Source organism: Chenopodium quinoa, unplaced genomic scaffold (assembly GCF_001683475.1).
Source record: "Chenopodium quinoa cultivar QQ74 unplaced genomic scaffold, ASM168347v1, whole genome shotgun sequence".
Classification (NCBI taxonomy): domain Eukaryota; kingdom Viridiplantae; phylum Streptophyta; class Magnoliopsida; order Caryophyllales; family Amaranthaceae; genus Chenopodium; species Chenopodium quinoa.
The window spans coordinates 3567628-3591606 of record NW_018744113.1 but is presented as its reverse complement, the minus strand read 5'-3'; the positions used below and the strand labels follow the sequence as shown (position 1 = coordinate 3591606).

General features: G+C 33.6%; 6 protein-coding genes across 9 annotated transcripts; 3 read left to right on the top strand and 3 right to left on the bottom strand.

Moving 5' to 3' along the window:
- Position 1: 1 nt before the first annotated feature.
- Positions 2–2254, top strand: LOC110692533. 3 transcript variants are annotated; one of them, XR_002505484.1, is made up of 8 exons: positions 2–202; positions 281–556; positions 650–826; positions 917–1289; positions 1372–1434; positions 1556–1624; positions 1710–1769; positions 1859–2254. XR_002505484.1 is itself a non-coding variant. In XM_021869568.1 (3 exons), the coding sequence occupies exons 1-3, from the start codon at positions 257–259 to the stop codon at positions 1040–1042; spliced, it is 603 nt and encodes a 200-aa protein (XP_021725260.1). In that variant the 5' UTR covers positions 2–256; the 3' UTR covers positions 1043–1363. The 3 variants fall into 3 exon arrangements, 1 of the variants encoding a protein (XP_021725260.1); XR_002505483.1 differs by having other exon boundaries at positions 1853–2254; XM_021869568.1 differs by lacking the exons at positions 1372–1434; positions 1556–1624; positions 1710–1769; positions 1859–2254 and having other exon boundaries at positions 2–556; positions 917–1363.
- A 29-nt stretch (positions 2255–2283) lies between these two features.
- LOC110692534 lies at positions 2284–3976 on the top strand. Its single transcript, XM_021869569.1, has 7 exons — positions 2284–2323; positions 2414–2479; positions 2575–2709; positions 2797–2956; positions 3263–3406; positions 3521–3721; positions 3821–3976. The coding sequence occupies exons 3-6, from the start codon at positions 2663–2665 to the stop codon at positions 3638–3640; spliced, it is 471 nt and encodes a 156-aa protein (XP_021725261.1). The 5' UTR covers positions 2284–2323; positions 2414–2479; positions 2575–2662; the 3' UTR covers positions 3641–3721; positions 3821–3976.
- Positions 3977–5904: 1928 nt separating this feature from the next.
- On the bottom strand, positions 5905–7093 carry LOC110692453 (protein FAR1-RELATED SEQUENCE 5-like). The gene is made up of 2 exons (XM_021869446.1): positions 6738–7093; positions 5905–6490 (listed from the first exon to the last, which is right to left on the bottom strand). Exons 1-2 carry the CDS (start codon positions 7091–7093, stop codon positions 5905–5907), a joined length of 942 nt encoding a protein of 313 aa, XP_021725138.1.
- A 333-nt stretch (positions 7094–7426) lies between these two features.
- LOC110692451 (protein FAR1-RELATED SEQUENCE 5-like) lies at positions 7427–8470 on the bottom strand. The gene is made up of 2 exons (XM_021869445.1): positions 8371–8470; positions 7427–7848 (listed from the first exon to the last, which is right to left on the bottom strand). The coding sequence occupies exons 1-2, from the start codon at positions 8468–8470 to the stop codon at positions 7427–7429; spliced, it is 522 nt and encodes a 173-aa protein (XP_021725137.1).
- A 4011-nt stretch (positions 8471–12481) lies between these two features.
- On the top strand, positions 12482–17483 carry LOC110692531. Of its 2 annotated transcripts, none has more exons than XM_021869567.1 (8): positions 12482–12628; positions 13328–13410; positions 13557–13624; positions 14311–14383; positions 14888–14979; positions 15061–15165; positions 15716–15815; positions 17038–17483. In XM_021869567.1, the coding sequence occupies exons 2-8, from the start codon at positions 13342–13344 to the stop codon at positions 17212–17214; spliced, it is 684 nt and encodes a 227-aa protein (XP_021725259.1). In that variant the 5' UTR covers positions 12482–12628; positions 13328–13341; the 3' UTR covers positions 17215–17483. The 2 variants fall into 2 exon arrangements, with proteins under 2 accessions (XP_021725259.1, XP_021725258.1); XM_021869566.1 differs by having other exon boundaries at positions 13328–13425.
- LOC110692530 (probable disease resistance protein At1g12280) lies at positions 17364–23326 on the bottom strand. Its single transcript, XM_021869565.1, is given in 6 exon segments — positions 17364–18606; positions 18783–18865; positions 19747–19805; positions 19909–20017; positions 20094–22263; positions 22265–23326. Coding segments are annotated over 4 exon segments (3354 nt in total). The 5' UTR covers positions 23324–23326; the 3' UTR covers positions 17364–18606; positions 18783–18865; positions 19747–19789.
- Positions 23327–23979: the final 653 nt, after the last annotated feature.

Below are 23979 nucleotides of genomic sequence, written 5' to 3'. Positions count from 1 at the left end.
TGAAGAAAATAGCCAGTGTTTTGAACTACCAAAGAATGAAAAAATAGAAATTAAGGTAGAGGATGTGAGGGTAGTTTATGGCTTGCCTACAGGAGAAATTCCAATTGTTGAGCCAAAGTCTGATAAAAATAGTGAGGAGTATGCAGATTTTCTGAAGAAATGGAGAAAATCATGGTCAGGAAAAACTCCATCAGTGAGTCAGGTATGATCAGTTTTAAATGTTCATTTTAAATACATTAAATGATCAAAAGTATAAATGTTTTGTTCATTTTGTTTGCAGATTGTGAATGGATACATAAATGATAAATTCACCAACAACAGACCACAAAGTGAACATTTCATTACTAACTTTTTAGCAGTGGCTGTGAACTGCTTGATGAAATGTGTATCAAACAATCAATGTCATTTCAAATTTCTTTATTCTATGATGGACAAAGAAAAAATAAAAAATTTGAACTGGTGTCAGTTTGTATATGACTCACTTATCAAATGTCATGTTGATTGGAGAAAGCAGCAAGGCAAGGGGTTCTACAAAGGCCCTCTTCAATTTCTGATGGTATATTCTTAGATACAAAATGTTCATTTAAATTTAAATAAATGCACTTTTTTATTGTTTATGCTCTGTTCCATGTTTTCTTTTTTCTTGTAGTTGTTCTATTTTGATAGAGTTCAGAGGTTAGACAAAAGGCCTCTAAGAACATTTCCTATCATATCTGCATGGAATAGAGACATGGTTCTTGAGAGGTTGAAGATTGAATTAGAATTGGGATTTGGGAGAGGGAAAATTCTACCAAGGATTGCTGCAGAAGTTGAAGAAAGTCCTGAGGTTATAAAATGATCACTTTTGTTAACATAAATGTTCATTTGTATAATCTTAAATGTTCAACTGCATAATTTTTAATATTCATTCATATAGGTTTTCATGGATGATTTTGTTTCCCTGGTAAACACAACTTGTTCAAACCTGTCAAAGCTTTCTTCAAAATTGGTGAAGGCAAAGGACATCTTCCCTGGAAACGACTTGGTGAAAAAAGTTGATTAAGTTTTAGGAAAGGTGGCAGCTAGGGAACCATCAATTCTAAGCCAAGATGAAGAATTCTTTGGCAGTGAGGATTTCCTAAATGCACTTGCACAAGCTGAGAAGAATCTGATGCAAGGGTCTGAAAAGCAAACAACTGAGAAGCAAATGACTGGGAAGAAATTAACCAAAAAGGGAAAGGAAAAAGAACAAGAATATGACATCAGAAAAGCTTTCAGCTTGGGGTTGACTCCACCTTCTCCATCCATTGGTAAATTCTAACTAAAAGAGACTATATATCCTAATTTTTATATGAAAAATTCTAAATTTGTGGTCTAAATTGTCCTAAACAGAAACAGGGCCCACCTCTTCAACACTTGGTAATATAATTGAACAACCAATAATTTCAACAAATGGTAATATGTTCATATATTTAATAATAATGTACATAAACTTAAGTAGAAATGTTCAATTCTAATTATTATGTGTAAATACTATTAACTTAGTGTATCTCCAAAATGATGATTTATAATACAGTTGGAGAAAAGGATGTGGGTAAAACTTCAGCAGCTTCAGAACAAAGAATTGGAGAATTTTCTAGAACTGGTATAATGTTCAATTAAAAAGTGTCAAATGTTCATTTACAAACAAGAAATATTCATTATTAATTGTATTTTTTTGTTAGATGCAGCAACTGGTTCAAAATTTGATACTGACACTAGGTCAGATAATGAATGATTGCCTAGAACAGGTACGGTATAATTTTCAATTATAAATACTCAAATGTTCATTTATAAAGAAATAATATTAATATCTAATTAAATTTTTTCTTAGATGCAGGATCTGGTTCAGTGGTTGATGTTGACCCTAGGTCAGATAGTAGTGAAAAAAGTGATGATAAAAAAAACACAATTGGAGGTGGAGAACAAAACAAGGAAGATGTTTTTGAAAAAACAAAAAATGATGAAAAAGTGGAGGGGTAAAATCTTGAAGACATGTCTTACTATTAGGGTTATGTAATTAGTAAGGATAAATTATCTAGATGGAACAATTTAACTTATGTTACTATCGTGTTGTAACTTGAAACTGGAGTTTCTTAAACTATTGTATGTGTGTACAATATTTTGTTGAATATGTAATATGAATGTGTGGTTTATGTTAAATAAATATCTTTCATTTTATGAATTGAAAATGCACACAGAGTGTTACATAAGAAGCTTATATTTTATTAATATGTACTGACATTGTTTGACATTTCAGTGAAAACAAGAAGATTGTTGCTTCATCCTCAAAAGTCACAAAAAGGTACATTATTTATATTAAGTAAATGTTCAAAAATAATAATGAACATTTTCATATACCTAAATGTACATTTGTGTTATGTAATATGATCAGGAATGATGAAAAGAAAAAGTCAATTGCAGAAAAGAAGAAAAAAACTGAAAAGGGAAAGGTTGAAAGGTATAATTTCAAAAAAAAAATTATATACACTCAAATGTTCATTTATATTCCTCATAATTTTCTTAATTTAACAATATTTTATATTGAACAACAAGACCACAACGTGAGAAGCAAACAATTCCTCCTGCTTTCCGATCTCCTTACTTGGTCAAGTACAAGGATCTGTTTAAAGATGAGAAAGCCATGAACCAAATTGCAGTAGACTTTGATCTTGGTGGAAAATATGAAAGGTGATTACTTAGACTAATTAAACTTAAGGTTTAATATATTTTATAAAAATATGTTCACATTCATATTATTAAATGTTCATAATGCAGTGCACTCTTATACTATGATGGCTTGAATCTCATCAATAGAAATGAAATGAAAACTCTTGGAGATGATGTTGAAGTGACAAATTGTGTCATAGATGGATGGGCAAGTTTTCTTAATCATAAAAAGCCGAGAAACAAGATTTATTTCTCAACAATGCTTCATGTTAGTCTTTCTTCTTTTTTTATATTATTGATTCTATTTTCCTATGATAAATAATTGCTAAAAATTCATTTAACTTCTATATGTTTGTTTCTATTTCAACAGCACATTATGTGCACAAATAAAGTTTGTCGAGAAGGATCATCAATGAAGACAAGAATTAATGCCTTCATAGAAAAAATTGACAATGAACTGAAGTTTAATAAAATTGACAGCATTGTTGGATATAAACAAGTATTAATTCTTGTTTAATACAAATGTTCAATTACATTCAATATATTGTCCAATAACATTATATAATTTGTTCAGGTCTTCTTCCCAGTATCAACTTCTCAACATTTTTTTCTGTTGTGCGTCAATCATATAGAAGACAAAATTCATATAATTGACAATAGAAAACTACCAAAACATGTATCAGTCCAAGCAAAATATGAAGAACAACCAAAAATGATGGTGAGATAATATGTTCATTTATATTTGGCTACATGATCAATTATATTTTATTAATTGTTCATGTCTTCATCACAATACCAACTTCTAAACAATTTTTACTCTTGTTTATATCAGTTAAAAGGATTGGCAGAGTACATGAAACACCTTGGATATGAAGATGCAAATAGAATTGAAGACTACACAGTTGTTTTGGAAAAGATGAAATGGTGTAGCAACGATGACTATACAAATTAAGGAGTTTACATTATGAAGCATATGGAAACCTTCACTGCTGATCCTATTGAGAGCTGGATTTGTGATTTAAAACCAAACAATGTAAGAGTTATAAATGTTCAATTATTTAAGATATAATGTTCATTTATGAAACAATAAAGATTGTTTAATTAAAATTTGACAATTCATTTTGTTCAACAGGTGGAACAAATTAGAAAGCTAAGGCTCCAATACACAGCAGAACTGATGTTATTTGAAGAAAACACTGAATCAAGAGCAAATAGAAGGAAAGCTAGAAAGTTTGCAACTTTGTAGTTTCAAATGTTCATTTACAACTATGTATATGTTCATTTCTTATATATGACTCTATTCTGTTTTTTTTTTTTTTTTTTTTTTTTTTTTTAAAGATATAGACTTATGGATTTTATTTTTAAAAATATTATTGTAACTGATATTTCATTTTAATCTTTGAATGAAAGTTTTTTATAAGTTTTATAAATTGGATGTTGGTTCTTACTTTTGTTCATATACAAATGACTAAATAATCATTGATAAATGTAGAATTTTAAAACATATAAAATTCTAATGACTAGATAATCATTGATAAATGTATAATTTTAAAAACATATAAAATTCTAATATAATGTTCAAATATACTTAAAAATAGTACTATATAAAATATAATATTTATGTCTTTTACATAATAGATCGAAAATTCAAAATTACAAAATAGTACTTAAATCAACATTACAAAAAAGTCTAATGTTTATAAAGTTCTGAAATACTAACTTATTTATCTTTATTAGCCAAACGTTTAGCTACACTTGTATCAAAAAAGGCTAACAACATATCATACTTAGAAGAAATCTTTTTAGAACCTAATTGAATATTTCTTGATTGAAGAATTTGAACACGAGCACCTTGATCATTTCTTTGAACTGTGGGAGGAGTAACTTGAACATTCTGAACACGAAATCTTTGATCATTTATTTGAACCGTAGGAGAAATAACTTGAACATTTGTTGATTGAACATTCCTGGAGTTGGATATGATCATTTCTGGATTGGTGTTTGAACAATTCTGAGTTGGATTTTGAACATTCCTGGGAACAGTAGGTTGAATAACAGCATGAGATTTTGTTGACGCACTAGTATGAATTGGAACTCTTGGATTAATTTGAGAGTAAGTTTTAACACCAGAAGCACCTTTATTTGCACCAACATTAGAACGAGCTTGAACAACAGAAACACCTTCAAGATTTAAATCCTTCGCCTTTAAAAAAAATTAAATTGATCATTAATAAACCAGTATATGATCAGTTACAAACACTTATACAAACAAATAAGGAAAAAAAAAACTTAGCAATAGATGAAATATCAACATCAATAGATATGCTGGATGAAAGAGGGCTTTCACCAGTAGCCTACAAAAAAACTAAAAATTAAAAATTAAAAATTAAAAATTAAATAAAAAAAATTATAATATAGATCATAAATGCCAAAAAATAAAATAAATTTATAATCAATAACAAACAAACATACCTGATCAAAATCATTGGAAATACTATGATCTGATTCCTTAGAAGTAGAAGGAATTTCTTCTACAACAGCTGATTTAAAGCCAACCTATATTTTTAAATTATAAAAATCAATATTAATAAAATATAAATAAAATATTTTTTTTTGGCACATTTGAATTTACCTGAGACCGTTTATTGCTCAAAACAATCAATTCAGTGGGATCACTAATAGAATTAGCATAACTAACAGCGCAACCGTTCTCATCAAGTTCCTATTATAAAAAACAAACTAAAATGATCATTTACGAAAACTGAAATGATCAATTTGAAAATATTAAATGATCATATACCTGTACAACTGCTTGCCCTATACCCCTTTTGTAAGGAGTGTACATAGACTTTTTCCTCTTGAAATTACCCTTTGCCTTGTTGCATTGCTTCTCCAAGGTACTCTTAGGCCTTACATTCCTCTCACCTTTAGGCCTAGCTTTTGGAGGATTCTTGATCTCAAAATCAACAATTTCAACCTCTTTAATAGGTTCACTAAAGTCAATTACACCTGATACGCTCTCAACCTTTTCTTTTAACAGATTGAAATAACACTCAACCTCTGCCCTTGCATTCAAAGAATTCTGACAACTTGTTATCAACTTCACAAACTTTATGATTGTTTGTGACCTCCAAACACTAGTAGCCACAACATTTGTCCTCAAAGTAGGTTCTTCAATACCATGACTACACATGGCAGCCTTTGTCCATCGTTTCATTATATACTCTTGTGGAATATTACGCACACAATGCAAAAGATTACTCGAAGAGAATGAGAACAAAGTAAACCAGTCTTAGTAAAGTACATGCATGTGCAACAAACTGCATGTGTTTCCTTATTAAAAACAACTTCATGCTTAATTATATCCTTCCCAGGCCTCCAAAGAAGATATGAATATTCTGGAAAACACAAACCATTATCAACATGATCATAAGTTGTCCCCCTAATGAACTCCTCTTCAAAAAGCACATAAGCTTGAATAGTGTACAATGATCTTGCATGAACTAATATACCAATATTAGCAAAAGCTAGGTGCCTATTACCCCTCAAAGTATTGTAATCTCTTCCACCTTCCTTACTTCTCCACTCAGAAACGACATCAAGAAAAACATGATAAAAATCACATAAACCTTGAGTCTTATTAAGACGTTGTGAAACTGACTTATTAGTAGTTTCACTACGTTGATAGGGCAATATACCACCAGACCAATACTTCTTAGAATAAGCAGGACACCACATTTCCTTTATTTTATACAAATCACATAACCAATCATCATTTTCACATTTGTATTTATGACACATCCTGTATAACAGAAATGATCATATATTAATTGAAAAATGAACAAAATATAAATTAAAATATGTACATTTGTATAAAGAATAATGATCATAAACAATATGGACACTAATAATATTATGATAACATACAAAAAAAAGAAAAAAATTGTATGATCATATATAAAACACTAAATGTTCATATCTATAACACATAATAATCAAATATATAACATAATAAAAATAAAAAATAAATACAAAAAACAATAATTTACCTTTTCCAGAAATATTCAAATTCAGCAGGAGTTTCACAATACTTCAAAAGATATCCAAACAAATCTGTAAAGCCTTCCAAAGCTCTCAATGCTCCAATGTGTTTCTTAGAATTTTGTTCAAGATGCCATACACATAAACGATGATGAACAGTTGAAAGAAAAATGTTTCTTATACCCGCTGCAATCGCTTGTGCTTGATCAGTCATAATTGTAATGGGACTTTTCCTTCCCATTGAGTGCAAAAATGTGTCAAACAACCAATCAAAAGACTCGGTGCGCTCATTAAGAATAAAACCCATACCAAACATGACATTCTTACCATGATGGTTCATCCCAACAAATGGAGCACATATCATTCCATATTTATTAGTTCTATAAGTTGTATAAAAAACCAACAAATCTCCAAAGTAATGATAATCTCTCATCATCCTACCATCACGCCAAAAAAAAACTAACTAAAGCACCACTATCATCTTGTTCAAAATCATAATAAAAATCTGCCTCATCCACATGTCTCTTGGCAAAATATTTAATCAATTGGTTACTATCATCACATCCTTCAATTTGGGCAGCTTTTTCAGATGACAATGCATTATACGCATCAGAAGCAGTAAAAAAAATATTAGGAGATCCACCAACCTCCTTCTTTAGAACCCTCAAAGAATCAGTAACTTTGACTCCGCTCAATTTCATTGTTGAATGAAAAAAAGTTGCTCTTTATTCACATCCCTTTGAGACCTTATCAAATGCCTTTTTTCAGGAGGAATCATAGCATGATTATGAACCATTTCATGTCTTGTACATGTATAGACCCCTAAATGATCAATATGAAACTGCACAAAAGCTAAACAACCAGTTCGATGATCCAACTTCTCATAAATCCTTTTATTCTTACACTTATTATCTTTGAATCCCTCATTACAACAAACAAATCTTTTCATCAAAAAAGAATCATCTCTTCTTCTCTTACTTTTCCCAATTCGAATTCCAAAACCTTTCCTAAAAGCATATTCATTATACGCTTCAAAAGCTTCATCTTCAGATTTAAATTCTTTATCCTTTAATTCAGACTTTTCTGCTTCTAAATAAACAATATCATCCTTTTTTTCCACTGCACAAAGTTTTAATATACAATTATAAATGATCATAAAGAGTTTCATGAATGAACAATAACAAATAAGTAAAATGTTCAATATTAAAACAGCACATGATCAATTGCAAAAATTTCAGCACGTAATATTTTAAACAGTATCTTCATTATTTACCACTGCACATAATATCGATATAAAAATGTAAAAATAAATGATCAAAAATGACTTTGAGACTGAACATAAACAAATTAATAAGTACAAATAAGAAAACATAAATGATTAATTGAAAGTATAAAATTAATCTAAAAAATATACAACAAAAACACACAATTCTAAAACACAGAGAAAAAAAAAGAAGCAACAAAATGTTCATACAAAGTATAACAATCGAATTACATTATCATTATAATGTAATCAAAGTAGTAAATTAAAAAATCGAAGATGAATAATAATACATAAATTAAGTTCAAATAAACAGAGCATTATTACAGAACAAAGTAGAGATGATTAAAAATTGCAAAATTATGATCACAATTACTCACTTTGTTGAAGCAACGAATCAACCAAACGAACTCCAGAAGGAAACACACGCTCGCAATCACGATCAAAATCAACGCAATCTCCAGATGCAGAATTCGCCATTGATGATCGGTAACAATTATCAAATTCGTAAAAAAAATCAAATGAAGAAGATGAAATAACGAGAGAAAAATGTAGATAAAAAATAGAGGTTGATCAGTTGAAGAGAGAGAAAAAATAGGGTTTAAAATCATATATATACATAGCTTGAATAATAAGAAACAAAGAAAAAAGGAAAAAAGAGGAAGAAAAAAAAAAGGAAAGAATGGCAAAATGAAGCTGCACATGAGAACTCCACCCCAGCTAAAAAAACGACGTAGCTTAAGGGGGGTGTAGGGAACACACCCTACACTAGGGTGTAGGGTAAAATTTTCACAAAAATTTACTGCCACCATATATTTTGATCCAATAAATTTTTTTTTGGGTTACACGGGTCATTTTCGGGTTGAAATTCTCAACCCGAACCTAACCCATTTAATTTCAGGTCGGGTTCGTGTCAACCCATTTACTTAATCGGGTTGAAAAACTCAACCTTACCCGCTATTTTCAGGTCGGGTCAGTTTTGCCAGCCCTACTTTTAGGGTGTTTATTGAGTCGCTTTCCGGCTTATCTTCCAATAATTTAGCCCATTTTGTCCTTTATTTCTTTTATTTGCTTATTCTCGTCTTTTACTTTTATTTTGAGTATTTTAGTAGTTTTTAATAGTTTTTAGTTTATTTTCGTATTTTTAGTTAATAATTCCTAGTTTCTCTCACTTTCTTATTTTATTTTATTTTCATATTTGTTTTCTTTATTTTATTTTATTTAATTTCTTTAGATTTTATTTTTAAGTTATTTTATTTTATTTCATCTTTATCTTATTTTATTTTATCTCGTGGTAATACCCTCGTGATTTTGGTTGTAGGTGTTCCGGGTTTCAAAGTCATATTCGTGTTCGGAGGTCGGAGGTTCGAGTCAAAGGTTTCAATCCAAGAAGCTTCCAAGCATCGTAGTTGCTGCCCTCTTAACCTTCACTCCACCATCACCTAAACCTACACCACACCCTTTTCACATCACTTCCCCTGCTCACACAAACCACCTCACACTCCCCTGCTCTCTCTTATCACCACACACCACCAGCCACAACAACCCAACAATGACAGGAAGCCACGCAAACCACCATCTCTGTTCGCAACCCACATCACCAGCCACCGCCAAAACCGCCAGCAATAACCACCACAATCCCCTGCTCCCTCACGCAATCAAGCCATCAGTCACCACCAAACCACTCACCAATTAAACCCCTCAACTCACAGCAGCAAACCACCATCAACAACCACCCATCAATTCGACCCCAGCCTGCAACTACCTCCAACCAAACTTACTCCAACCATCACAAACCACCAACAATCACAACCGCATCAATCAAACCACCAATCAGCAATCGCAGCAACTCACAACACTCCTACTCCCCTGCTCCAACTCTCCTTTTCACGCAACCACCAATCTCAGCCTCCACAGCCGCCAAAACCACCAGAAAAAATCCCCATAGCAGAGCAGCTCCTCTCCGTGCAACAATTGCAGCACCAAACCACCCTATCTCCAACTTCAGCCACTCATCACCTCACGCACACCACAATGACAACCACCAATTCACAGCTACACCAGCAGCGAATTCCGGCCTCCCCTCTTCACCATTTGCAAACAATCGAACCTCAATTAAGGTCCAATTTGATTGGAGCTTCGCGGCCGCGCAGCACTGTCAGAAGGCGCACAATTGGAGTCGAAATTCAGAGTTGAGGCAGTAAGTTTGCGCGACCTCTGCGCGATGTCTTCGCGGGCGTGCAAATGTGGGTCAATCACGAGCTTTTCACGTGATTTTAATGAAAATCGGATGGCCACGATTTGATGCTAGATGATGATGATGCTGATTTACGGTGAAGATGATGGTTGGATGATGATGATCAGAGAGAGCAGCCACGAAAGGGGGAAAAATTTGGGGGGTCTGTTTGTTTTCGTGGGTCTGGTGGGAATTTTGGGGGTTTTGGGGTTATTTTCCAATTTATTTTATTTTATTTTAGTTTTGTTTTTGAATTTAGTTTTAATTAGTTTTATTTATTTTTTATTTTTTTTAACTTGTATTATAAATACCCCTTTGGGGTTATTTTCTCTTAACTTTCAATCAATATTTTTATTTTACCTAGATTAGATTAGTTTTGCCTATTTTATTTTCTCTCTCCTAGGGTTAGATTAGGATTTTCTCTCTCTAGTTTAGGAGTAGTTGTAGGGAGAGAAAGCTTGGATTTTCATGGAGTTTTTGAGAGGTTGAAGAAGCAACTTTGTGGAACTTCTTCTCATCTATTCAATGAACATTCTCTAACTTTCTCTCATCTTTATTGCTTTGCTTAATTCTTAGTTTTTTGCTTTTCGTTTGTTGATTTGAGTAGATTAATTAGTTTGTTTGTTTAATCTTGTTTTTATTCTTATTTTACCTTGTTTTCCATGTCTTTCTTCATAATGTTAGCTTAGGTCTTGTTCTAGGGAATTGGATGAAGGTTATATTAATGAATTGAATGATTGATTGTGATTAGTATGAAATTGTTTCTTGATTATTGTGTATGGGTGATGCTTTTATGGATTAGAATCTTTCTAGCTAATCGATTCTATGCTCTTAATTGTGCTTTCAATCAATTGTGCGAGAGTGAGTTTGTTGAGAGCCCTAAATTCTTCCATACCTTTGCTAGGCTAGTTGCACGAGAGTGAATTGGTTTAGTAGGATAATTAACATGCTTAATTGTGCGAGAGTGAGTTAAATGTGTTGATGTTCCTAATCGAGGTCATTTTCATCTATTTGTATGATGTTGTTTAATGCATTGATGTGATTGGATTCCACTTTCCCAAGTTTTAGTTATTTGCTCTTAGTAGTGTTTGGTTTAATCTCTCTCTATCTCACAACCTTTCTTACTAGTCTAATTTGCACAAATTGATACACTTAGTCTTCGTGGTTCGACCCTTTACTTGCCACTAACTAGTTTAGTGTAAGTTTAGGTATTATAAATTTCTAATTTGGTTGGGTTAGTAGACCAACGACCTACTCTTACCCGCGATCAGTGTTGATAAACAGTCCTAATGACAAGTGTTATTGAAAGATTTGCTTTTACTATAGGTCAATAAATAAATTACAAAAAATACTCTAGGTTTTTCCAATATATACTTAACGTTTTCAAGAACCAAAATCAAACACCGCATCTGATTCTGAATGGAACTTTAAAAATTGCTTTTATTCACTATTCAAGTGTTGCACTCGCTATTAATAGCAGCCCCCTCTTTTAACAGTAACACACCCACCTTCACCTTCTTCCTCGCCCATCTTCATCATACCTACACCTATCTTCATCATCACAAACACCACCGAGTCTATATCATATCCTTCTATTCGACATTGACAACGATCAACATCATCACCAACACCACCATGTTAATCCATAAGAGAAAACGAAGAACAAAAGGGCATGGTTAGTCTTTTCTCTTGATCTCCCCATTAAAACTTCTGAGTTTTCTCTATAGATGCTTCTTCTTAAATGCTACTGAACTTCACCATGAATCATTTGACCGAACGACATTAATATTTTCCACTTGATAAACATGAAAGATGAACATATGTATTTTCTCTTATTTAACTAACAGAGATTAATTTTATTGAATTCTATATATTATATTTGTTCTTTAAAGTAATTTTACAATTTCATGAATTTTTTCGAGGATAAAAAATTAAAGAAAATGAATAAGGACTGTGATACATGTATTACGCCACTTTATTTTTGCTACACTGAAATTATTTTTGTAGAAGTTAAATTATTTTTGTTGAAGTTAAATTATATTTATTAAAATGAAATTAATTTTACTGAACTGAAATTATTTTTACTAAAGTGAAATAATCTTTATTGATTCTCTATTAAATTTTTTTCTTTAATTAACGAATTTTACTAATTGAAATTATTTTTACTACAAGTAATTCCCTACTTTTTTCTTTAAAGATACTAATTTTAACTAAATTGAACATTTTTTTTTATCTACTCGTAACCGTTAACGTTAAAAAACTGGAGGAGTATTATAATTCTTATATTTCTTCCTCCTATGTCTTGTTCCCTTCTTTCCCGAGTCTCCTCCATCAAAACGCACCCTTAATCCTCCATTGAAGTGTCTTCTGAGCTTTCTCTCCACCATTGAAACAGCTTTGAGGTAATTATCCTTTTATTTCGATTAATCATTAAATATCAATTTCATAATCTAGGGTTTAGTTTCACACTATCGATAACTTGATTCAGTAAATTGTTCTTCTGAGTTGGATCATTGAACTATTGATTAAAATTGCTGAAGTTTTGATAGATTATAACCAGCGATTTTGTTGCTACAATTTCTAAACGCGCAATTTAGATTGATAATCTTCATTGAGAAGATTATTTTGCGATTCATCATAGTTTATGAGTTTAATTGATCTATATTATTAGACTTTGTGTAATGTAATTGTCGTGTATTCGTATTCTCGTCTCCGAAGCTTGCCGAAAAACATATATTTCGCCCTTTATTAACATTATGGGAGTTAAGACATGGCTGAGGTTTTGCTTGTAATTAAAATTTTGGAAATTTATTCAATTTGAATTATTGCTTCTTAATCTCTGAATTTAGGCTTGTTACCGTATGATTAGTAATTTAGTATTGCCGTATCATTGTCGATTTAGATCTTACAATCGCAAGCAAGGATAGGAAAATGGGTTGAGGTTGGAGATTCTCATTTGATGACTCATTACTCATTAGTGTAGTATGATCAAGGAAATACAAGTAATTGTTTTTTCTTAATTGCCAAACATTGCTGACGTTGGTAGGTTCGTAATTTGCTTATTTATTTATATATATTTGTGTGTGTGTGGACTGTGGCAGGTGGGAATCTTGGTATGGGGATTAGCAAAACTGAGATTAATCTGAGAAGGTTAATTGCTGCTGCACCACAACAACAAAATCAGGCAAAATTGGCTCATGTATGTTAATCGAGATGTTGTGAACAAATTTCAATTTATATGCATCTAAATTTTTTAATCATACGTTTATTCAACTTGTTTGTAGTTCATATGCTTTTCACCTGATTGGATTACAATCTGTAATTATGCAGTATGTTGCTACACTGCGCGAATTGTTGGAACAGCTAACTGAAGAGACCACTCCAGAAGGCTTGCCCAGGTCAGCTTATAAGTTTGTGGTGTTTAGTGGCATTTTTTTATGGAATGTTTAAAAAGTTTGTGGTAAACAAAGAGATCAACTGCTAATAGTTGTGAACTTGAAACCAAAGCTCTAGTGAAAAACTCCCTTTCTCTCTCTTCTTATTGTTATAAATAGTGGAGATATTCTCTTGCTCCTTAAAGTTGGAGAAATGGGTTAGAGGCAGAGAGGGTGGGATTTGGGTAATTGGGGATAAGCTTCCTCAGCGATGCATGGTAGAAGCAGATGCAATAACCTTAGCAGTAGAAGTAGAACTAGTAAGAGATTAGAGTTTGGATCTTAGAATTGCAATCTAGCCTTGCTGCATTAATGAAATCATCTATTTTTGTTGAGAAAAAAAACCTATTCTTAATGTCTTTTTTGCATGATGTTGTAGACTGCGAGTGAAAATTGGGACTAATTTCTTGGTTAGGATAGTGTAATGATATAATCTGTTAATTTATGAGTATAATAGTCTAGCTATCAAGCCCGTTTGATGACTATTGTGATTTGTGATCCATAGTTTTATGTTATTTGTTGTGTTAGATACTTTGCTCTATCATCAACATAACTTAAATCCTTTACTTTTTTCAAACTCTTTGTTACTGTATGGGTTTACTAAACATCAATTTAATCAATTCACTCTGCTCCTGGGTTTTACCTTGTAGGGTCTCCAAAGCTAAAGTAAATGATTACTCTGAGAAGATTGAATCTATTGCAGCCAAATTAACTTCACCTATGGTATGTTTTGACGGCCTCTATTTTTCTATGCTTAATCTTAGCTGTTGTAGCTCTGCTATATATTGCTTTTTTACACTGCATAATCACTTATAAAACTTGTGATAGCAAAATGTATGCTTGTATGTCTGCTAGGTGTCTGTTCATTGTTTATGTATTTTTTGTATGATTTTGATTGAGGAGGTTGCTAGTGATTTATTAGTTACACAGAGTTGAGTTTCTCGAGCTGTTCTAGGATTTTTTTTTTTTTTATTATTTTTATTTTGTTGTTTAAACCAGAAATTTGCATTATGTGGAGACCAAGTTGTTTCAATAACAAACTTCAAATGTATAATCTTTTAAAAAGGGCAGAAAAGGAAGAAGTTGCCAGACTCTGTATATAGAGAGCTTATTTATGTTTAATATATGATTTCAATAGTTCCAAAGGAAAATAGTTTGCTGCTTTTGATCAACTTTGGTGTGGAAAGGAGGTTTCATTAATAACTATTTGGTACATGACTAATGCAGGAACTCTTTGAAGAGACTTCCACTGAGGCAAGCCCTCAAATAGGTGAAGAACTTAAAGTTGCCTCCCCACCAGGACTTAGGAAGAGACCAGTGTATGTAAACATTACAGTCTTATTCATGGAGTTATTTTAAGGAATTTTGAAATTGAGTTGGAAGGTTTTTTGCGAGTGTAGGCCATCCTCATTTGTTGAAGACAAGTCACACGATAATGTTGGACCTGATTCCTCACCACTTGTTAAATTAGATGCTGCTGCCCATTCACATATAGACAAGCACAGGTAATTTTATTCTGAACATTATTTTGTAAATATGGTTGATAACTCTGAGTTTATCACTGTTTGCTTGAAAGAGTAAACTGAGTAGTCTTCATGATACACATCTACTGTCCCTACGGAGTGTTTTGAGAAAGGATATGAACTACACGTCTTCCAATCTTAATTTCAGGAGCAAGAGATCAAGGGGATTATAACTTGAAAGTTGAAACTTCAGGAAGCTCAGTTTTGCTTATCTCTACTGAAAGCAGATTTCAATATAGAGAATTGTCTTGTATAAATTTTGTGGATTCTTTTTGAGGAGATTGTTTCCAGCCCCGTGTTTTTTTTTTATGAAGTTGTCCTCAGCAATTTTTTGCATTTTTATATAAATGTCTACTTTATCCCCATTTGCCGTTAGAGATGAAATCCTTCTAGCCTTTTATTGGGGGTGACATGGTTAGAGATTATTTTCAGATATTGTTGTATCGTGTTATTGATTCTTGGTGAGCATATGCTCACTCAGCTTTCCTTTGTATAAAATTGTGTTATTGAATTTCACTTCTTTGTGATACAGAAAGCTTCAAGAAGACTTGACTGATGAGATGGTGGGAATGGCACGACAACTGAAAGAGAGCAGTCTCTTAATGAGTCAGTCAGTGCAAAATGCTGAGAAGGTACATACTTGCCTTCAACTATGCTTTCTTGAGCCTACTTTGAACATGACACTGCTTCACAAAATCTGTATTACTTTTTTCTGAAAGGAATCTTATGACTTTGTTGTGTAAAGAGACCAGGTTGTGGTGGTGTTGTCTGTGTAATTAAATAGCTGCAAGTTAATGAGTTATTTCCTCCCTCCAAAATGTTTTATTTTGCAACTGGATTCATTTTATGCTCATACATTGAAATAAAATTATGATTAAATCCTGAAAACGACATAGGGTTGGTATCCTTCACCTTTATCTTTTCTACCTAGGAATAGAACTGGATCGGACTCCCAAATTTTGTTTTGAGTTCAGGCTTGAGATTTAAAAAGCTACCGTAGAACTTTTGTTTAGATTTGGACTTGGTTAAAAGTTAAACTAATCTTGCCAAATTACTCCATACTGCTACCTGTAGCTTAAAAATAATCTACAAAATGGGGGTAATGTTGTGAGGCAACTAGGTGTGATATGTAGTAGATAATACGAAGTATTAGAACTGTGGAGTTTTTTTGGTTGTCAATATTTTTCCAGTTCAGGTTGGCCGTTTGAATTCAGGTTGTCCGAGCCCCTTCCACTTTCTACGACCTAGAAAACCAAAAAATGAACATGAAACATTAGAAGATTGTGAGAATAGGGTATTATTTAAGTACAGGACCATTGTATCCTGCATAAATTAAGTTGTATGTTGTGCATTTTAGGGGCCCAGCCGCCCAGGATAGGATAAAAAAAAAAAATAAAAAAAAATAAAAAAAAATAAAACACTTGATTCTGGTAAGGGCTTTATATATAGAGGTATAAGTAAATTTGGGATGGGGCACTATATATAGTCTTGCAGCTGTGTCTTAAAAATATTCTCACTATCTCATGACACTCTTGAGAGCTTTACCATGGAAATTAGTGTTGAGAGGAAGTTTTTAGATGTAAATATTAATCTATATACTATTTTTTGCGGCAAAAGATTCCTTGTCTTTGGTGCAAAAACACATTTCTTGCTTGCTTTCGTGGAAAATTAAACTTTTTGCTTCTGTCCTTTGTCAACAAGTCAATTGTTCTAAGTGCTATGTTTGTTGCTTCTCACCTTTCTGGTCTGGTCTAGTCTAGCATCTTAAATTTGTTTGTTTCCAACTTGGCTCACATTATCGTGGCTATTTTGGGGGGTTAATTTTGTTTTTTCATCATGGTTTTGTTGTTATAGATACTTGATTCAACCGAGAAGGCAGTTGAGCATAGCTTGGCAAGCACTAGTCACGCCAATGTAAGGGCAATGAGTGTTTTTTCACAGAGCTCAAAGACTTCATGTTTAACGTGGCTTATTATGTTTATTATGCTAATGGTTTTTATGATGGTGGTTTTCCTTATTCGAATTACTTGAGTTTTTTTACTCGAGCTGCTTAAATTTAAAACTTAGGTTGTGTTGATAATTTTTTTTGGATAAAAAAAAAAAGGCCATAATGATACAGTGTAATACTTCTAATCAACTATCAGGTGACTGTGTTAAATAGGTTTTTTTTTCTCTTTTTGTTTTGTTTTTTGTTGGTACATGTAATGTATTGTAAGATCCTATCTCAGGGATTACCACTTCTGCTGATATGATTGTTAGAATTGATTACTGACTTACTGTTAATTGGTTTTATTTTATAATTGAATTGACAGGAGAATTATTGTAACCCTTCTTCTTTAACTTCTCCCTTGAGTCCCTTCTCCCTATTCTATGTTTAATCCTAAAACCATTTGGTAATTGGTGTGCCTTCCAGGAGAATTACTGTTACTTGGTTTTATTTTGCGAAGAACAATAAAGCTTCGTTCCCTAATTGAACTCATATGAATTTCGGTTTTTAATTAGCCATATGGTGGAGACTTCGAATTGAATAAGTAAAACATATGACTGATGTGAGATATCATTTACAATGTGTGTCTGTGTGACACTAACATGGAAGTACTCAGCTGAGCACTGCCTATGTGGTTTCAATTAATATCTACTCTAATGTGTAATTGATTCCACGTCCCGGAAAAACAAACTATGGAGTAGTACCCTAATTACTCAATTTGAATTACCTTATCCTAGCCCGGATTGTTTATGAGATCAAATGACTGACTGGATCAAAGCTTACTAGACTCGAAAATAAATGTAATTAAATCAAAGTTTTTTTTTTGTTTATGAATACGATGAAATTCAAATTAATAATTGAAACCAAATATAACTGAAATCACTTGAAATCGAAACCAGAACTCATGTGCCAAAACTATTTTGCAATTGGTCATAAAGTTCCAATCAAAAAAATTTCATCCACGTCTGAATTTCCCTGTCCAATTTTATTCAGATTTTAACTTCTGGCAAACTGGCTACAGATGATTAGGGCAATATGCGTCTGAGGAATGGCTATGAAGAATTATTGAAGAAAAGCTGTCATTGTTCTCAGGCAAAATAGACAATTAAGGAAAAAAAATGCTGTTCACATCTTTTACCAAACTCGGATTCAATTTCAAAGTTTTCATTTCCTCTGCGCTGCAGTTCTGCACCATTAACAGAAGACAATGCTGCTTCTTTTTCATCATCACCGTCATCCCGACGTACCTATAGATTTTTGACTGCCTTCAGAGCATTAGATTTGGATGCTGTCATGATCACGATAAATTATATCATGACAACATATGCCAAAGTACCATTTGAAAAAACCTGCGCAACCTCCTACTTGATGTCAAACTTCAGCAGTACGAAGCAAACAGACATATGGAGCAACACAATACCAGTTTCAATGACGTCCTGTTTATTCAGAAAGTACCAGATCATACTTCGTATTTTTCTAGTTTATAATTAAGAGAAAATAAAGCTAAAGCTAGAAAATCATTCCCAAAGCTTACAACTAACCAAACAAAAAGATCGAGAGCTTAAAAATTGTCTGATAAAGGATGACCTACAACCAAAAAATGGTTCCTTACCTGTATGAATATCTGCTTCTCTGCCTGAGAAGTGATGTTGAAAATGGTCCTTAAAGCCGCTTTCTTTATACTCGCAGTAACTCCTAGTGGTTTAAACAGAATGTAAATATTTTAACTCAATACAATCCGAAACATCAGAAAAATTGTTAATTCTGCTCTACTTAGCAGTGACACTTTTATTGTAAATTTTTTATAGATAAAATATTCACACGACACTGATTAACTAAGAAAGAACATACATTTTTCCTAAGTTTTACTCACTTTTCGTATTCATTATAAATATACACTACATCAGTTTTCCTAAATTTTATTTACTTTCTTATTCATCCGTTTTTATACGTTCTAATCACTTTTACTATATTCTATATATCTCCCACTCTTTTTTGTGGGACTCAATTATACGAAGTATTTACCAATTCTCTTATCCTCTCTATGTGCTCCTAAAAGCAAAAGTTATCCGCATGAGCGGTCCCTCTATTGAATTCTCCTTGATTTCTATTGCTACATACTCAAGAAGACGGAGTTAATTGGTGTAAATGTGTGAAAAAACCAAAACTACACATATAATTGAAATAAATAATATTCATCTTGTAAGGATATAAAATGTCTGGAAAAAGTAGTTGCTAAAGCAGGACAAATCTCTATATTTCCAACACCTTCCATACAGTCTACAATTCGACAAATTCCGAAAGCTGTAAACTCATTGTGGCTCCTATGATGGAAATGTGTTGTACACCATATTTTACTGCTATTGGGGTGTTTCCTGAGTTTAGTATGGCTAAACTAGGCTATCTGAATTTTCAGAAACAGCTAGGTTATTTAAACATGCTTAAGAGGTTTATAGCTAAAGGAAGTAAATCTATGAGCATGAAAGAATGTCCTAGATTGATTATTGAATCTAGATGGTGGTAGTATAAATCTAGATGGTGATAGTATATGCTAAAGAAAATATCATGTATCTAACCTCTTATTGGAGAAAGAATACAGCGTTGTGCGTCTTGCATGCCTCAAGGCAGAACATCACTAAAAAAAGTTCAGAGTTTTGACGTCTGTCAGTGAGAACATCACCAGCGAATTGGAAAGGAAAAAGACGAGTAAATGAAACAAAGAAATATAGAGAAGTAACCTTAACAAAGTAAGGCAGGAGTTGATGTCTGCAGTCTCTGAACTATTATTCACTTTTGTTTTAGAAAATTTGTTTTCCAGTTCATGGAGTCTCCCAGGAGACCCAAGTTCTGCAATATGCAAAAAAGAATTTCTTATGATTGGATACTAAATTAAGAGAGTATGTAAGATGGAAAACTAAAGCACCTTCAAAGATATCAAAGCTGGATGCGCCTGCCACACTCAACTTGGTGAATGGCAGAAGGGTCTTCTTAATAAGAGGATTATCCCATTCGAGAGATTCCCACCACTCTTGATCTGCTTTTATCTGTTGAAGAAAAAGTGGTACCAGTCCTTCCCCATTGTTGTGTAGGGGTACAGAGAGAGGTAGTCTCTTCACTATTGGACAATTTGTAACATTGATATGTTCAATGGAACCACAAGTTGGTATGATTCCATGAAAGAAACTTGTAAGACATGGTAGATCATCCAACTCTAACGCCCTTAAGTAGGGGAGTTCATAGGTGCCACTACTCTCTTGACCCTGAGAGTTGGGTGATGCAATAATCTCCTCTAAAATGTTGCAAGCTGCTACTTTAACTTCTCTCAAGTTGCTCAAATGGTACTGTGTTAAACTGCTCTTGAATATCTGCTTGATTTTTGCACAATATTCAACAGAAATTTGCTCAACAGAACACTTTCCTAGCATCCCTCCATGACAGATGCCTGTCAACTTTGGCAGCTGCCTCAAGTGCAGAGCTCTCAAGTTGGGAAGCCAGATTAAATCACCATCTTTGTCGACATATCCTTCAAAATCTATGATCTTTTCTCGACCACCATCATCATGGACTGCAATAATCATTTCTAATTCTTCACATCCTTCAACCTCCAGCTCCTGGAGGTTATCAAGGCCACCTTTTAAAAGATTTGATGTGAATAGCTCCTTGATATTGGGACAATATTTTATCACCAATATCTTAAGATTGGAAAAGGCACCTCGTTGGATAGCAACTCCTCCTTTTACTAGACCCCTGAAATCATGTAGATCAGTGAGAATTAACTCCTGAAGGCATTGAAGCAATAATACAACAGCAGCATTGAAGTGGTTCTTTTCTTGTGTAGCTTCAACGCCTGATACTGGTGACCATATCACTTCTATCATTCTGCAACGCCTAATGAGAATTCTTTTCAATGCTGTTAAACGAATTAATGATGGAAGGGCACCAACCAAGCTTCTTGCATCAAATGCAGAGTTATGAATCTGTAGATCTTGAGTGTTCTCTGGAGGAACAAATAGATCCCCTCCGCTTCCTCCTTTAAGACTTCCGCTGCATAGGATCACCATTCGTTCTGCGCTTATGCTATGATCAACCCTTTTGTATTGTCCTGCTCCAACGACAAACTCGTAGTACTTCAGCTGCTGGAAATGCTGAGATTTAACATATTTGTTAAAATTGCTTACATCAGATATCCTGCAGCCTTCCAATCTCTCCAAACATCCCAGTTTTAACACATCATCTCCTGAGATACTTTGCACATCTGGATCGAGCTTAAGGCATTGGATGTGAGAAAATGTGGATAATGAACCACTGAGTAACTGACACAGATCCTTGCATCCCTCTAAATCAAGGAATCTAAGTTCAGCTAGCTGATTCATCCCATGCGGCACATCTTTCATTGACCAGCAAAAGCTAAAATCCAACTCCCTCAAGCTGGTAAGTTTCACTACTGACGGCACAAAATGCAAACGCTTGCAGAATTCAAGCAGAAGAGCTCTCAGGTTCTTCAATTCTGAAATCGAGTCTGGTAGCCTCTTGATGCTGGTTTTGGACAAGTTAAGCACTTTGAGGGCCTTCATGTGCACAAAGAAAGAATCTGGGAGTTTTGTAAATGGGTTTTGCTGGAGCAGTAAGGTAGTGAGGTCTGGGCACATGGGTATTGTTCCGGGTTGAATTTCTGACAAAAAATTGTGCATTAAGGAAGCCTTGTCAAGATCTATTGTCCATCGTCGCCCACTAGGTATTCTTCTCAGCTCTGCACCCGCTGCAATCATATATCGTGGCTTAGTATTGGTGATTCGAATTGCCATGTCTCTGATGAAATTGTGCATCTTCACACATCTGTTATCATACCTCTCCAGTAAGCATGCATTTTCGAGTTTATTCAGCATGCTGTGTCCTTTATCAAATTGCTTTTGCCAACTATCTATCTTATCCAGAAGGCCTTCAGAACGGAAAAGAACAATCAGCTCATCTCGTACAATTTCACCATATTTAGGATACAATGCACATAATAGGAAACATTCCTTCAGCCTTTGGTCTTTCAAACGATCAAAACTAAGCTTCAAAACTGGGAATATCTCTGTTTCTATTGTCAGGTTGTCCTTCACTTGAGTTTTGCAACTCCTCTAAAGTATTACGCCACTCTTGAATGTCGTCTACTTCTCGCATGCTTCCAGCCATGACAATCAAACCAAGAGGCAAACCAGCACATTCAGCAGCAACTAGCTCTGCAAGCTCATTTATTTCTGGTGGCATATGATCTCTCCGTCCTAGTACCTTGCTAAATAGCTCCCAAGCTTTTTCCTTTGACAGCGGCTCCACCTTGACAGTTTTCCGACATTTCATCCTTCTGCACACATCCAAAGACCGCGTTGTCAGGATCAATTTGCAACTATTCTCATCTCCGATAGGAACCCCCACTTCCTCTAGAGAAAAATGTTCCCACACATCATCCAGGAAAAGAAAAACATTATTTCTCTGCTTTAACTCGTAAGATAAAGAGGCTGCCTTCCTGATTGCATTTTTCTCTGTTAAAAGATAGCTCAAATTCATAGCTTCAGCAATTTTATCCTGCAACATAGGCAATGTGATGCCATGTGACACAGATACCCAATAAACGCGTGCAGATGATTTAAAGCGTTCAAGTAGCTCATCGTGAATTTCTTTAAGCAGCACAGTTTTCCCAACACCACCTGGACCATAAACGCCTACTGTGGAGATGGTGCCATCATCTATCAGCCAAGATATAACTTTCCTCTTATTATTATGTAGCATTCTATCATTTATCTTCATGTTTGTTGTTACTAGTGCTACACTAGAACTCCCATGATCATAGAACGTAAACCCTCGAGGAAAACTCCCTTGCATAGTCAAGTCTCCAATTTGTTTTATCAATCCAGCATTGCTCCGTTCTGATGTAATCAAACCTTTACCTCGTAGCTCAAGATTTTGTAGTTGAAGCACCGCCTCTTCAACGTCTTTCAACCAGTTATCAACCTCCTTCCTTCGTCTCTTTCCTGGTTGAAGCTCCCCTTGTTTTATTTCACTGAGTACATCTTCTGCTTTCGCATGCAATGCTCTGGCTTTACGCTTCAATGTCTGCAGCTTATCATCTTGGCCATCACTAATATTCAACAAATTCTTTAAGGTTTCCATTGAAGAACCTGATAACCAAAAACAGGTACAAATGATTCTACAGGGTAAAGGAGGATAGTAACATAGTTTTATAGTACAACATACTTCCTATTTAATTATACCTTTCAAATCATTTGTCATCCTGACTTCCGAATTTCCCTAATGATAGCTGTATGATTTAATCTATCCAAAAAAAATATATACTTATAGTAAAGCATGTTTTTAATTTCCTCAAATGTGTGTTGTGGTAAATCTCAGGGTAAATATGGTAGAACTCAGTGTTCATAGGAGGGTTTAAGCATGAAGTATGTACTGCAACATCAGCAAGGTAACGCTTAGATTATTAGATTATACATCCGAGAGCATGGTGGGATTTATGTTTTTGGTTACATGTTTTTCTCAGTATACCCACGTATGTGTGTGTGTGTGTGTTTTTTTTTTTTTAAAAAAAAAAAAAATCATGTTTCCATGTTTAGCATACCTTATAATTACAGTTGCATGTAAAAAGACAAGGTAGTTGTAATGAAAAGAATATGCAATTTGCATGCTAAAATGAGGGTTCAATGAAATAAGTAATTATGCTCTCGAATGTCGGATCTAAATATGCAACCTGTGACACCAAATTAAGATTCTTGCAAGTGAAAATAGACTAAGTAAATGCTTGAACTTTTTAAGGC

What these genes read in the sequence shown, in the direction of transcription:
- LOC110692533 (XM_021869568.1), top strand. Translation starts at nt 257, where the DNA reads ATGTTTTGTTCATTTTGTTTGCAGATTGTGAATGGATACATAAATGAT. An exon ending in GCCCTCTTCAATTTCTGATG is followed by an intron (nt 557 to 649) that starts GTATATTCTTAG and finishes TTTTTCTTGTAG; the next exon opens with TTGTTCTATTTTGATAGAGT. An exon ending in AAGTTGAAGAAAGTCCTGAG is followed by an intron (nt 827 to 916) that starts GTTATAAAATGA and finishes TCATTCATATAG; the next exon opens with GTTTTCATGGATGATTTTGT.
- LOC110692534 (XM_021869569.1), top strand. Translation starts at nt 2,663, where the DNA reads ATGAACCAAATTGCAGTAGACTTTGATCTTGGTGGAAAATATGAAAG. An exon ending in ATTTCTCAACAATGCTTCAT is followed by an intron (nt 2,957 to 3,262) that starts GTTAGTCTTTCT and finishes TAATTTGTTCAG; the next exon opens with GTCTTCTTCCCAGTATCAAC. An exon ending in AAGAACAACCAAAAATGATG is followed by an intron (nt 3,407 to 3,520) that starts GTGAGATAATAT and finishes TGTTTATATCAG; the next exon opens with TTAAAAGGATTGGCAGAGTA.
- LOC110692453 (XM_021869446.1), bottom strand. Translation starts at nt 7,093, where the DNA reads ATGATATGTGCTCCATTTGTTGGGATGAACCATCATGGTAAGAATGTC. An exon ending in TTTGAATATTTCTGGAAAAG is followed by an intron (nt 6,491 to 6,737) that starts GTAAATTATTGT and finishes TCTGTTATACAG; the next exon opens with GATGTGTCATAAATACAAAT.
- LOC110692451 (XM_021869445.1), bottom strand. Translation starts at nt 8,470, where the DNA reads ATGGCGAATTCTGCATCTGGAGATTGCGTTGATTTTGATCGTGATTGC. An exon ending in TGATTCGTTGCTTCAACAAA is followed by an intron (nt 7,849 to 8,370) that starts GTGAGTAATTGT and finishes AACTTTGTGCAG; the next exon opens with TGGAAAAAAAGGATGATATT.
- LOC110692531 (XM_021869566.1), top strand. Translation starts at nt 13,342, where the DNA reads ATGGGGATTAGCAAAACTGAGATTAATCTGAGAAGGTTAATTGCTGCT. An exon ending in GGACTTAGGAAGAGACCAGT is followed by an intron (nt 14,980 to 15,060) that starts GTATGTAAACAT and finishes TTGCGAGTGTAG; the next exon opens with GCCATCCTCATTTGTTGAAG. An exon ending in CAGTGCAAAATGCTGAGAAG is followed by an intron (nt 15,816 to 17,037) that starts GTACATACTTGC and finishes TTGTTGTTATAG; the next exon opens with ATACTTGATTCAACCGAGAA.